The 14,274-nt window shown below is 47.4% G+C and overlaps 1 protein-coding gene across 3 annotated transcripts in view; it reads right to left on the bottom strand.

Annotated features, from left to right (window-relative positions):
* LOC106731741 (SH2B adapter protein 3-like) overlaps positions 1–6,602 on the bottom strand; it is a 118,914-nt gene extending 112,312 nt beyond the window's left edge. For 2 of the 3 annotated variants that reach the window (XM_089775065.1, XM_089775064.1), the window contains exon 1: positions 5,853–6,602. In XM_089775065.1, the coding sequence (XP_089631191.1) occupies positions 5,853–6,602 (750 nt within the window). The remainder of the gene's footprint in view (positions 1–5,852) is intronic. The other variant, XM_089775066.1, reaches the window with a different exon arrangement.
* Between the last annotated feature and the right edge of the window lie 7,672 nt (positions 6,603–14,274).

Here is a 14,274-nt window from a genome sequence, read left to right as displayed (position 1 = left end):
CAGAAAAAGCTCCCGAGAAAAAAGCTGCTGGGGTGTCCCAGGAAGCTGAGCACTCCAAACCATCACTGCAATGCCTTGCTTAATTCCTCGAGGGACAGCAAAGGCAGCTGCAGGAGCAGAGCAACGGGTGTTCAGGAGTGTCCCTTTAACCACGCGTCTCTGCAAAGGGCAGGCAGGCAGCACCCGGAAGGAAATGTTGCCCCCATGCCCTGGCAGAAGCAGTTCTGGGTGGCTTTCAATTTCGAAAGAGCGTCCAGCAGTCAGGACGCTCTTTTTCGAAAAAGCGGATCGATTTTCCGATCCGCGTATTGTAGTCTAGACGCGCTCTTTCGAAAGAGGCTCTTTCGAAAGATGCTTTCGAAAGAGCCTCTTTCGAAAGAAGCCTGCAGTCTAGACATAGCCCTATAGACAACCACCTAACCTCAAGATGATTCTTACCAACAACCACAGGACATACCACACTAATACCAACCCTGGTACCTTCCCTTGCAACAAACCCCGCTGCCAGCTTTGTCCACATATTCACTCTGCTGACACCATTATTGGGCCTAACCAAGTGAGTTACAAGATCAAGAATACATATTCCTGCGCCTCCAGAAATATAATCTATGCTATCATGTGCCGAAAGTGTCCGTCTGCTATGTACATTGGACAAACGTCTCAGACACTTCGCCAAAGGATCAATGCCCACAAAACAGATATTAGACAGGATCACAAAGAAAAAACAGTTTCTTGCCATTTCAACCAGAAAGGACACTGCCTCAACAACTTAATGACCTGCATCCTGCTTCAGAAGCCTTTTAAATCTGCACTTGAAAGGGAATCCTCTGAACTGTCATTCATGCTAAAATTCGACACTCTATGCGTGGGTCTCAACAAAGACTCTAGCTATCTTATCCATTACAAAGATAGCTTCCCCAATTATCACCTCTAATACCATTAGCTCACAGACATTTACCCCCCCCCCCCGCATCCCCCTTCTGTTCTGAAATGTGATTTGTCCTTTTCATATGTGTTCATTTTTTTAATTGTATCCTTTGGTATATATGGTTGTGACTATTTTCTTCCACTATTTGATCTGAGGAAGTGGGTCTGGCCCACGAAAGCTCATCACCTAATAAACCATCTTGTTAGTCTTTAAAGTGCTACATAGTCCTGGTTTTTGTTTCAGCTACCCCAGACTAACACGGCTACATTTCTATCACTATAAAACACTGCTGTTTGTTTACCTTTGAAGGTCTCTGTAAAAGACTGTTCATGTGAAGGAGGAATGAATGCATCAGAAAAAGATAAGGTGTGAAGGCCTTTGTTAAAACCAGATGGTCAAGAGAGGAGGGGTGAAGAAATGGAGCTCCCCTGCTGGCCCAACCAGTACTGCTAAGGGAATAACTTCTGATGAAATGCAAATCTACATGGAATGGACATGAGCAATCACCCAGGCAAGTAGTTAACCCTGCAGAGTCTGGAGGGAATTGAGCAGTTAAAATGTTGTAAAAAAATGCTAAAAAGGCAAAGTGTTATAGAAAAAGAATTCTTGGCTTCTTTGCAGCCTTTCTGAAGGAAAAATTAGCCCTTTTTCCTAAGGAATGTCTGTAAATAATCCAGGCAGAGAGACCATCTGATTTAAATATTTAACTATGGACACTTTCATTTGCTAAAAGAAAATAAGGGGCTCTATTGAAACTTAACTGCCCAAATGTATAAAAGGAAATGCAATCTATGTACAGCTATGTAAAAAGAATTAAAGTAGTGTAAGATGTTAGTGAAAGAGAATGTATGATTTTTCTGTATGTGTGTAATAAATTATATATAGTGTAAATATGTAGGTTTTTTTAAAGACCTAATCAACACTCGTGTTTTGTAGGCTTCAAATGAATTGGTTTTGTCTTGTTTTTAATAATGCAATTTCATTCAAAGTTGCAAAACTGACAAGGCACCTTTTGCCAGGCACAGGTAACAAGTTTCAGAGGGTATGTCTACACTACCACCCTAGTTCGTTACTCCAGGAGTAACAGTAGTTCGGACTAGGAAGCCTAGTTCGAACTACCTAGTTCGTGCTGCACGGGGTTCGAACCAGCGGGGTTTTAAAAATGGCGGCGACCCACTTATGCAAATGAAGCCCGGGAAATTCAAATCCCGGGCTTCATTTGCAAGTGCGGTATGCCTACATTACCCCGCTAGTTCGAACTAGCGGGGTAGTGTAGACATACCCTCAATGCTTCATAAGGTTCAGTATCTTCTTATAGACCAAGTTGTAGCTGGTACAAGGGGCAGCCAAACCCTAGAAAATTGGGAGAGTGTGGATTTCTTGTTTTTTGGGATAACAAAAATAGCAGATAAAAGCTGTAGTAAGAGTAAAAGAAAAAAAGGCAATGTCAAGAACACTGAGCCTTAAGGTGGTTCTGGGTAATCAGACTGTCACTGATAAGGGTACATAAAATCTGTAAGCATAAAATAAAGTTACACCTTATGTAAAAATTGATATGGCTAAATGTAATGTTATAAAAAAAGTTAAACCATGGAAGAAATTTGCATTTTTCTATGACATATGCAATGTGTCTTGTAGAAGGGGTTAAAAAATGCAAACAAAACATGCTACAGGTTGGACCTCGCTGGCCTGGCACCCTCAGGACCTGACCAGTCCCGAACAAGGGGATTTGCTGGACCAGGAAAGGTCCCTCCCCTCGTGGCCATGCTGCCACCGGGCTAGGGTTCCAGCCTGCCCTCACTGCTGCCTCAGCCCCCCAGGGCTCTCTCCCAGCCACGCTACTGCTGGGGCTGGAGCGCCACAGCCAGAGCTGCACAGCCAGGCCAGAGCTCTGCAGCTGCCTGGCTCCGTGGCTGGGACCGGACCTCTGTGGCTGGGGCAGAGAGATGGGGCCAGAGCTCCGTGGTCTGGGACGGAGCTCCCTGGCCGCTGCTGGGGTCGGAGCTCCCTGGCCGGGGCTGGAGCTAAGAATCTTCTGGAGTAGACAATCTGCTCCACCTGGGACTGGGGATGACCTCCCAAGCTCCACCAGTTCCCTGCACATGAATGGAAAAGATTAGAGGGAACGTTGATGCTGATGGACAGCTGACAGCTTAGATCTCAAACCATTCTGAGCAGGAGTGGTTCACAAATCACAGGGTGTGCAAAGCAGGTTTCACACACAGCTAATCTAAGGTTAGTTCTGAATATGTAGGGCACCAAGTCGGAGGGTATGTCTACACTACCACACTAGTTCGAACTAGGGTGGTTAATGTAGGCAACCAGAGTTGCAAATGAAGTCCAGGATTTGAATTTCCCGGGCTTCATTTGCATCTTGCCGGGAGCCGCCATTTTTAAATGTCTGCTAGTTCGGACTCCGTGCCCGCGGCTACACGCGGCACGAACTACGTAGTTCGGATTAGGAAGCCTATTCTGAACTATCTAGTCCGTGCCGCGTGTAGCTGCGGGCACGGAGTCCGAACTAGCAGACATTTAAAAATGGCGGCTCCCGGCAACATGCAAATGAAACCTGGGAAATTCAAATCCCGGGCTTCATTTGCAAGTTCGTATGACTACATTAACCACCCTAGTTCGAACTAGGGTGGTAGTGTAGACATACCCTAAGTGTGGTAAAGTTTCACTTTCAGAGCAGAGTCAAAGTGATGTCACTGGAGGCAGGATCAGACCCCCAGAATGGATGAACTTACATTAGTCAGTGGTGCCATAAAAGGTTTAAACATTAATATTGTACACCTCAGTTAAGAAAATAAAACAATTAAAGTGCAACCTTCATCTACTGTAATCAAAGTAATAAAACACACATGCACAGGGCTCATTTGCTTATTTCCAAAGTCCCTTTCTGCCATAGCTGGCAACTAATTTCAACTCCCTAGTTTTGCACAGAGGTTCAGTCCCCATTCAGACAATGCTCAGAAAGAGAGCAATAATAGCTTTACACAAGAGAAATATATTGTCCGGGAATCAACACCTAATTCACTCTTGGAGCCAAATCACTAGGAATTTTTATAAATTAAAGATCATTCAAAAATTTTTTTTAAACTACAATGCAAGTAAAAACTGCCAGATAGATTCAGACCATTTTGAGATCCCATCCTGAATATGTAGAGGAAAAGAAACGGCACAGAAATGTAGAGGTCCTTTCTAGCCCAAGAGGTCATCTAGTCCAGTGTTTCCATACCTTTCTGATACCAAGAATCAGCTTCCTCACATAGTTTATGAAGGCAGTACGCTCTCACGGACCCAGTGGCTGCGAAACACCGATCTAGTCCATCCCACCACATGTAAACCTAGACCACCTGATAGGTGTTTGTCTATTCTGTTCTTAAAGGACTCCAATAATAAGGATTACCCAGTCTCCAGAGGTCACTTGTTCCATGCCTCCATTGTGGAGTTGTTTCAGTAACAGGTGCATAAGTGAGTAGCTGTAGCTTTCTGTGCAGGAGAATTCCACCCTACGCTTTAAAGGGATATAGGCCAGTGTTCCCTGTAAGTTGTGCACTTGTGCAGCCACACAGGAGAGATTCACATGTCACCCAGGTGATTATCAGAATGCCCACAGCTAGGTTTTGTTTCTACTGGTGGTGCACATTCACACATGCCTTGGTGCACATAGAAAAAAATATTCCACAGATGGATGGAAAAATTTGCACATGGATGGAAAAGATTAGAGGGAACATTGATTATAGGCACCCTGAAGCAAAGGCCACTTCCTCAAATCAGGCCTAATCTGTCTTCTCCCATGGGGAAAAAGTGGAACCATGGCTTGCAAGTGAGCCACAGAGTTTTACAAGGCATGGGGCATGTCAGGCCAGATCAACTTGCAGCAGCTAAAGACCTGGGCCACTCCCCTCCAAGACAAAGGAGTAACCACAGATTCCACCATGCAAATCCCACCCAATCTGAACAGCCAGGGATCATTCTCCAGCTCAGTGGTTCTCAACCTTTCCTGATTACTGTGCCCCTTTCAGGAGTCTGATTTGTCTCGTGTACTCCCAAGTTTTATCTCACTTAAAAACAACTTGCATCATTTCTCATTTTTACCATATAAAACAAATCAACTGAAATATAAACACTGTACTTATTTTCAGTCTATAGTACAGACCATGACTTATTTATACTGCTCTATATGAAATTTTAGTTTGTACCAATTTCACTGGGACCTTTTATAAAAATGGCCGTACTGGGTCAGACCAATGGTCCATCCAGCCCAGTGTCCTGTCTGCCGACAGTGGCCAATGCCCCAGAGGGAGGGAACACGACAGGGAATCATCAAGTGACCTGTCCCATCACCCATTCCCAGCTTCTGACAGAGACTAGGGACACCATTCCTACCCATCCTGGCTAATAGCCACTGATGGAGCCACCTTCCATGAATTTATCTAGTTCTTTCTTGAAGCCTGTTAAAGTCCTGGCCCTCAACATCCTCTGGCAAAGAGTTCACACAACACAGCCAACCTGTGGAAGAAATACTTTGTTTTAAACCTGCTACCTATTAATTTCATTTGGTGACCCCTAGTTCTTGTGTTATAGGAAGGAGTAAATAACACTTCTTTAATCACTTTCTCCACACCTGTCATGGCTTCATTGTAGCCTGTTGTAAAACTAAGCAAATATCTAGATGAGTTGATTGTACCCCCTTGAAGACCTCTGTGCACCCCCCAGAGATACACATACCTTGGTTGAGAGCCACCACTCTAGCTCTCCCCAGCCCTGGGCCGCACCTCCCTGTTAAAGTGGAATGGTGTATTGCTGCTGAACAATACAGTAATGCAGGAGGCAATGAAGAGACATGGTCAGTTGCAAACAGGGAAGGGATTTGAGACACTCCATGGAGAGGCCATCTGGGAGCCTGCAGGCTGCTTACCTTGAGGGACTCAAACAGCTCCAAGATGTAATCTTCACTGTCTGACATCCCTGCCTTCCGTAAAACCAGCCGGCACCACTGCCAGCGCATCCCACTGTCCATGGTGGCATCATCTACCATGCCATATTTTAAGAAACCCTCCTTGCACACCTGGTGGGCCTGATCTTGGGACAGGGTCCACAGCAGAATCTTTTTGGCCAGTCCAGGCTTGAAAGCAGGCTCGAGTGCTTCCCCCTCTCCCTCACCAGGGATGGCCTCAGAGGATCTCCTATGAAATATCTTACTCCAGCTCCTCTGCAGGTGGATGAAGAAGTGTCTCCTGGTGGCCAGTGGAAAGGCCGCCCCCATCAGCTCCTCAGAGCTCCATGACTTGTGCAGGCCCCAGTGGTCAGTGTCAGCCGCTTGGTCAGCCTCAGAGCAGGCGGTCAGATCCGCCTCCATCTCAGAAGAGGCACCCGAGCACCTCTTGCTGGTCTCCCAATAGTCCTGCACCCTGCTGAAGGGCAGGACCCTGACCTGGTTCATGGCAAAGCCTTCCTTCACCTCGTGGCAGAAGTACTGCTGGAAGAGTTCTGCGAACTGCACTGAGAAGTTCTCAGCTGCCAGGAGGTCATGGTGAGGGTTCTCAGTGGCAAACAGCAGGTACTTCTTGGCAAGCTCCTTGGCTGTGGTGATGGCGTGCAGCTCGCAGAACTCATTCCAGCCCTGGGGATGCCCGGGAGTGCTTGCTGGGATAGTCTGGCCATTCATTGTCGTGACTGGAGCAATGCAGGTGTGCTGCAAAGACAAAGGAAGAAAGGCTGCATGAGGGGCTCTCAGGGGAGATGGGAGGCTGTCTGCTTGACAGGCCAGCAGAGGGCAGTTCAGTGACAGAAATGCTAGGCCTGGAGGGCCTACACCCATGGTCACCAACCAGTAGATCGCGATCTACCGGTAGATCTCAGGGGCTCTAAGAGAAGCTCTTGAGCCCTCTCTGAACTGTGCGCCTGCGTAGTACATTTACATTAGATTTCCTCATTTGAGCAGCAGCTACTCACCGAGCAACAGCACAGGTGAGTAGCTGCGCGGAATGGTGGGAGCTGGGAGGTCGGGAGGGCTGAAACACCCCAGCCAACTGACTGTGGCTTTCAGCTGAAAGAGGCGGCCCCGCGCTCCAGCTGATCGGCGGCTTCTCCTCTGCGCCTGCCCATGTGGAGCTTGGTGCACCCTGGCTGAGCACCATGGCCGGGTAGCCACTTCTTTTCGCTCCAGCCCGGCTGCCCTACGCTCAGCCCAGGGAGGCTGCGTCTAGCTCCAGCTGTGCTGGAGCAGGCTTCCCAGGTTGAGCACAGGGTCACAGATGCCCATCTGATGGACTGTATACAACTAGAAATCTCAGACTACAACCCAGACTTCAAGACACTGGCAGATACTGTTCAGTCACAGGTGTCACACTGAGACTTTGTTATTGGAAGAAAAAATATATAATTCTCAATACTTGATTTTAGATTTACAAAATAGCAGAGAACAAAATGTATAACTGTAAATGCTTCATTTGACATTTAAATTGCATGAATTAAAAACAGACTGTTTATTTCATAACTATAAACATGTGATTTCAATTTTATATATTGCATAATTTAAAAATAAACTGTTTAACAGCGTGTATAAGGGCTGGGTATAGCAAGTGATGGACAGGAGAATAGAGAGGGCGGGGCTTCAAGGAAGGGGCGGGGCAGTAGATCTTTGCCTGTTCTGAGACTTAAAAAGCGATCTTGGGTGTAAAAAGGTTGGAGACCACTGGACACCTTGTCAACACAGGGACTTTCAGCACCAGTGGAGTGCACCAGATCAAGCACCCAGTGCAACCACACCTGGAACCCCCTTGTACTGCAGTTTGCACCATTCAAATTGCAGGGGTTTTCACTGGAGCAGTTGTGTGAGAGCACTGGAGTCTCTGGAAGCACAGGCTCAAATGATCAAGGACCCTGCAGGTGACTGGCAGTGTGGGCTTTGTGTCCCACCTGTTCTCCACACACATCCTGTGACACTTCTCCTCCTGGGACTGCTGTGTGATGTGCTGCCCTCCCCGCCAGAGGCGGCTGCATTTCAATGACATAGGACCAAATCCTGAGGTCCTCATTCAGGGCCCAATTTTGATCTCATGCACAACAGTCCTATGCTGACTGAACTGCACAGATGTCAGTCTAGTAGTCATTCCAAATTTACACCAGGAGAGCCAGGGGATTTCCAATCCTTATTCAGACAAGCTCATTAATTCAGTGTATGATTTCCCTACATATTTGCTGCACTCAAGCTGTGGGAATCCATTTTAAAAAGGGCTTCAATCTGCTCTTACCCTCCCTGAGATGAACAATGCCTGGGAGACCCATGGAATTACACTAGGCAGGCCATTTGTCCAGTTTTAACTCAGGGTGCCCTGTTTAATCTATGGCTTTGTCCCCCATCTGGTACCAAGACAAAACCGGACATGGTTTTGTGTGGTATCAAGAACAGGTGATGCCATTTTGAAGAGTACACCTCTCTTCTAACTCTGGAAACACTGGAACATTCGGTATTCTGGGGGGTGCAGTGGGTAAAATGAGGAGAGACCAGAAGCAGGCCCTAAACACACATGTTAAAAACCATCAGAAGTAGTAGTAGGCCATGATTCCCTGCTACAGGCAGCCAGTCAATACAGGTCTATGTCAAAGCACACAGCTGGGACGGAACGGAGTACACCACCTCTTGTTCTGCTAGAAGATTTACTGGAAGTTTTCCTGCTCAGACAAAAATTAAAGGTGAATATTTACCCGTGTGTGCAGCAATGGGGGAGGGCAGGGGTGGGAGGAAATCAGTCTTGAATATAAGTGGATAAAAATTCCAGAATGGTGCATAGTGCTTGGCCTGTCCATGGCAGCTTACTCCAGGAGTGACAGAGGAATGCTTTGACTAGTATATAGCAGTGGTGTTAATCTCAGGACATTAGCCTTTTATTGGACTATGTTCTGGTGAGAGAGAAGCTTTCCAGCTATTCCAGGCTGGGAAAGGTACTCAGTGTCACAGCTAAATACAAGGTGGAACAGAATGTTTTAGCAGAAGGAACCATTCAAGGTTAAGAGGCTGTTAATGAGATCCAGAAAAGAGCTCTGTGGAGCATGAAAGCTTGTCTCTTCCACTACCAGATGATGCACTGAAAGGTGATCTCACCCACTTTGTCTCTCAAAGGAAAGTTTTCATTTTTAAATACCTGGGGTGCGCCTAGACTGGCAAGATTTTGCACAAAAGCAGCTGCTTTTGTGCAAAAACTTGCCAGCTGTCTACACTGGCCGCTTGAATTTGTGCAAGAGCACTGACTTTGTAATGTACAAAATCAGTGCTTCTTGCACAAATGCTTTCACGCTCCTGCTCGGGAAAAAGCCCTCTTGTGCAAGAATACTTGTGCAAGAGGGCCAGTGTAGACAGGGAAGAACTGTTTTGCACAAAAAAGCCCCGATGGTTAAAATGGCGATCGGGGCTTTCTTGCGCAAAATCACGTCTAGACTGGCACGGACGCTTTTGCGCAAAAGCAAATCTTTTGCACAACGGCACTTGCCAATCTAGACGCGCTTTTGCAGAAATACTTTTAACGGAAAAAATTTTCCATTAAAAGTATTTCCGCAAAATCATGCCAGTCTAAACGCAGCCCTGGAGCAAGGTGCCCATCAGCTCAAGATTAGTAAAAGGCCTGGGAATCAGGATTCTTGGGTGGATTGCTAAGCAGCACTATGCCTCGGTTTCCCCATCTGAAAGATGTGGCAATGATTACAAGTCCCCAGGGAGTGCTGCTAAGCTAAATGAGTTGGTGGGCATTTTATGAGCATGTTGAGCATTACAGGGTTCCATGTTCTTTCTGTGCATCTCTCCCTACCACTGCCCTCAGGTATATCCTCAGCATATGCAGTTTCATTTTACCCACGTGTAACAGCCAGGTGGGGTTTCACTTTAGTTTAAGATGTTAATTCTCAGGAGTATGAGCCAAGAAAGGCCATGGAGAAGAATGGGGAATGGAGAACTTTCTGCAGAAATTCGGGTAAAGAACACACACTTGTCTTACTGTTTGGCAGGCTCATACCTGCCTAAAGGGTCAGTGTAATTACTTCCCTATTGCACTACATCATAATTAAACCCACATCCCCTCCCCAGGCAAACAAGCTTCTTACGTTGCATGGCTCTCCATGGACAGGCAAGCTTCCCACAGACATGCCACTGCTATCTGAAACTCTGCTCTTCTGAGCATATTACCTACAGCAGTGGTCACCAACCAGTCGATCAGGATCTCCTGGTAGACCTTGGAGCCTCTGACAGGTGATCCTGACTGGTTTGGCCAAGAGGCTAGCAAGTGCCAGCACTTCAGCTGCCCCTCCACCTGCTGCTGCGCACCTCCTGCCCTTTGCCTTGGAGCTGTCCCCTCAGGAGCCTCCTGCTTGCTGAGCAGGGCAGGGGAGGGGAGAGAGAGGATGGTGCTGATGTCAAGGTGCCTCCTCTTCCCCTTCGTATCTTATCTCCACAGAGCAGAGAAAGGGCACAACAGGACTTAGGAGTTTGCTGGCTGCCGTTGGGAGTGGTGCAGGGCCAGGGCAGGGGTGATCCTGCCTTAGCCCCACTGCATGACCACCCAGGAGCCACCTGAGGTAAGCAGTGCCCAGCTGGAGCCCACATCCCGAAATCCCACCCCAATCAAACCCCGTTACTTACCAACCTTGTGCTCTTGGGGAGCCAGGGAGTGACACTCATGGAAAACCATCCCCCTCCCCCAGGCCTCTGCTAGAATCAAAGAAAGCAAGGAAGAGGCCGGGGAAGACCCACCTGAACTCCTCCAGACAAGGGTGATAGAATTAAGGAAACACCTCAGCCTCATCTGCATGGAAGATAGAACAGGGAGACATCTCCATTAGCATACAGAACAGAGACCAGCTCTTCAAAAGCAGGAACCGCACTGAACTATGGGATACCGAAAGCAGAGCAGCACTGCCTGATGGGAAATCTCTGCTCCAGATGCTAATGAACCTAGGCCTGCTCACATCCAAATTAGTCATTATCAGACCAATTCTAGTAACGATCCTATTGACATCTGAAATACTGAAACTGCCTAGTTGCATTGTGAGCTCGTTCAAGGAACATCCCCCATAGCCAGGGGTGATCAGTCTCTCGTCTCGCCTGTTTACCCATAAACAAATCCAGTGTTCTCTTCCAACTATTGTCCTGTCCCTACAAAAACTCCTACCCTGGCCCAAGAAAAACTGTTCTGATACCTGGATTTAAACGGCATCAGTTCCACTGAGACTTCATCTCCTGTCTGATCGTGCTGGGGGCTCTGCTCGTCTCCTGCCCCCCAGCTCCCATCACCATCTGGGAACCCCGATCAATACAAGTTCTACAGGGTCTCTGTCTCTCTCCCTCTCCGCATAGCCTCCTGACTCTGCCCTATGTAAACTGTTATATGGTTACCTAGCCCTAACATTTGTAATCCGTTTCAATTTAGATTTAATACTGTAAGGCTGTGTCTAGACTGATTTTGCGGAAAAACTTGCCAGCTGTCTACACTGGCTGTTTGAATTTCCGCAAGAACACTGACGATCTCATGTAAGATCATCAGTGTTCTTGTGGAAATACTGTGCTGCTCCTGTTCGGGCAAAAGCCCTCTTGCGCAAATCATTTGCGCAAGAGGGCCAGTGTAGACAGCACAGTACTGTTTTCAGCAAAAAAGCCCCGATCGCGAAAATAGCGATCGGGGCTTTTTTGCAGAAAAGCGCGTCTAGATTGGCCACGAACGCTTTTCCGCAAAAAGTGCTTTTGTGGAAAAGCGTCCTGCCAATCTAGATGCACTTTTCCGCAAATGCTTTTAATGGAAAACTTTTCTGTTAAAAGCATTTTCGGAAAATCATGCCAGTCTAGACGTAGCCTAACTGTTGTGTGTGTTTGGCTCCCTATATATATATATATTTTCACTACCTAGAAATAAATAACTTTCATTGTTAAGCTGGTTGCTTCTCTCTCTTTCGCTCACTCTTCAAGGGGTGTTGTTTTGGCTTCCCCATTCACTCTGCAACAACACTTCTTGTACCCAAGCTAAAGATCCCTGTAGTGCCCAAAATCCTGTGGGGTTTGCTCATCGTGTGGTTTACCAGTGAATGACTGTGGTGTGAAAGTGGGGATAGGGGGTGCTGAACCTGGGGGCATATGAGGATGGCAGCTGAAAGTGTTGTTTAATCCAGCCCACGGAGTCCAAAGGCACATGAGGGTGCAGTGTGGCATTGCTGTGAAACTAGCCTGCTGAGTCCAGGGACATATGAGGGGGTCAGCTTGTGAGTGCTGAGTACCCAGTCCTCTCAGACGTGCTCTGTTAGTGGGTGTGAGTGTCTGTGTGTGTTGCCAAGGTGGGAAGAGCCCCATCCTGAGAACCTAGGGTATGTCTACACTACCCCGCTAGTGCGAACTAGCGGGGTAATGTATGCATACCAAACGTGCAAATGAAGCCCGGGATTTGAATTTCCCGGGCTTTATTTGCATAAGCCGGCCGGCGCCATTTTTAAATGCCGGCTTGTTCGAACCCCGTGCCGCGCGGCTACACGCGGCACGGGCTAGATAGTTCGGACTAGCAAGCCATTCCGAACTATCTGTACGCCTCGTGGAACGTGGAACGAGGCGTACAGATAGTTCGGAATGGCTTGCTAGTCCGAACTATCTAGCCCGTGCCGCGTGTAGCCGCGCGGCACGGGGTTCGAACAAGCCGGCATTTAAAAATGGCGCCGGCCGGCTTATGCAAATAAAGCCCGGGAAATTCAAATCCCGGGCTTCATTTGCACGTTCGGTATGCATACATTACCCCTAGTTCCTGCAGGAGAGCTCCAGTGGGAGGGGGAATTGGCAGCAGGGAGAATTCAGCTCCATATGAGAGCACAAGTAGCACAAGCAGCACACGGATAGAATTGTTAACCTTCCCCCAGTCCCATAAGAGTAACCCTGATAAATGAGCATACCCCAGAGTATTGGGCAAATCTGGTAACACCCCCTGGCACCCCCAGCACCCCTGCATCCAAATGCCCTCCCAGAGCCTGCATCTAGAGCCCCCTCTGACACCCCAAAGTGCCTGCAGCTCAGAGCCCCTCTCACACTCCAAATCCCTTAATCCAAGGCCAGAGCCTGCACCACCCAGGAGGAAGGGAGGATGGAGTGAGCAGGGGCAGGGCCTCCGAGAAGGGGCACAAAGGAGGCAGGGCAAGGGTATTTGGGTTTGAGATAGATCTTGGATTGCACTTAAATTCAAAAAGTGATCTCAAGCATAAAAATGTTGGAGACCACTGGCCTCAGCCCTTACTCCTAGGTACAGATGGTAGGATTTGACCTTGAGTTTACAGACACAAACATTCCACACTCCTGCTCATTTGGCTCTGCAGAGCCCACTTCTGTACCTTTTGCTTGTCTGAAGCATTTATCGGAGTCACACATTCTGTTCAAATAGGAAACATCCTGGCTACGTCTACACTGACATGATTTTCCGCAAATGCTTTTAACAGAAAAGTTTTTCCGTTAAAAGCATTTTTGGAACAGAGCGTCTAGATTGGCAGGACGCTTTTCCACAAAAGCACTTTTTGCGGAAAAGCGTCCGTGGCCAATCTACACGCGCTTCTCTGAAAAAAAGCCCTGATTGCCATTTTCGCGATCGGGGCTTTTTTGCACAAAACAAATCTGAGCTGTCTACACTGGCCCTTTTGCACAAAAGCTTTGCGCAAAAGGACTTTTGCCCGAACAGGAGCAGCATAGTATTTGCACAAGAAGCACTGATTTCAGACAGTAGGAAGTCAGTGTTCTTGCGGAAATTCAAGCGGCCAGTGTAGACAGCTGGCAAGTTTTTCCGCAAAAGCAGCTGCTTTTGTGGAAAAACTTGCCAGTCTAGACACAGCCCCTTTGACCACACTTAGCTCAATACCCTGCCGCTCTACCAATGTGTTGCTTAGTGCTCCTCTGGTAAGCACCTGTATGATTAAGGCTGATAGGAAGTGGCATGTTTTGGAAGCACTTTCTAAAGAGGATCAATTACATTTTTCTAGAAAATCCAAGATGTTTTATAACTTGGAAAGCACAAGGAGATTTGGACCATGTAAAAGCAGAGAATGTGATGCTTCTTGTTTACATCCAGCATCCCCCAGCATGATAAACACTTAACCTGCTCAGAAACTGGACCAATATTTATGCAGACCCACTGTGCTTATTATATCTTTTGAATGTTCTAGGCCAGAGAGAAATTGTATCTGAGAGCCATCCAAGCCTTTCCCAATATTCTCAGAACAACAGTGTGTGTATGGAAATAACTGGAATTGATGGGACATGAAACAGGAAAAAACAGCTCCGGAGCCAGAAGTAGGCAGACTGTAGATGTGCTTCATTGTGACTGTTCCAG

This window comes from Pelodiscus sinensis, chromosome W, assembly GCF_052426305.1.
Source record: "Pelodiscus sinensis isolate ZL-2025 chromosome W, ASM5242630v1, whole genome shotgun sequence".
Classification (NCBI taxonomy): domain Eukaryota; kingdom Metazoa; phylum Chordata; order Testudines; family Trionychidae; genus Pelodiscus; species Pelodiscus sinensis.
This window is presented reverse-complemented; position numbering and strand designations above follow the sequence as displayed.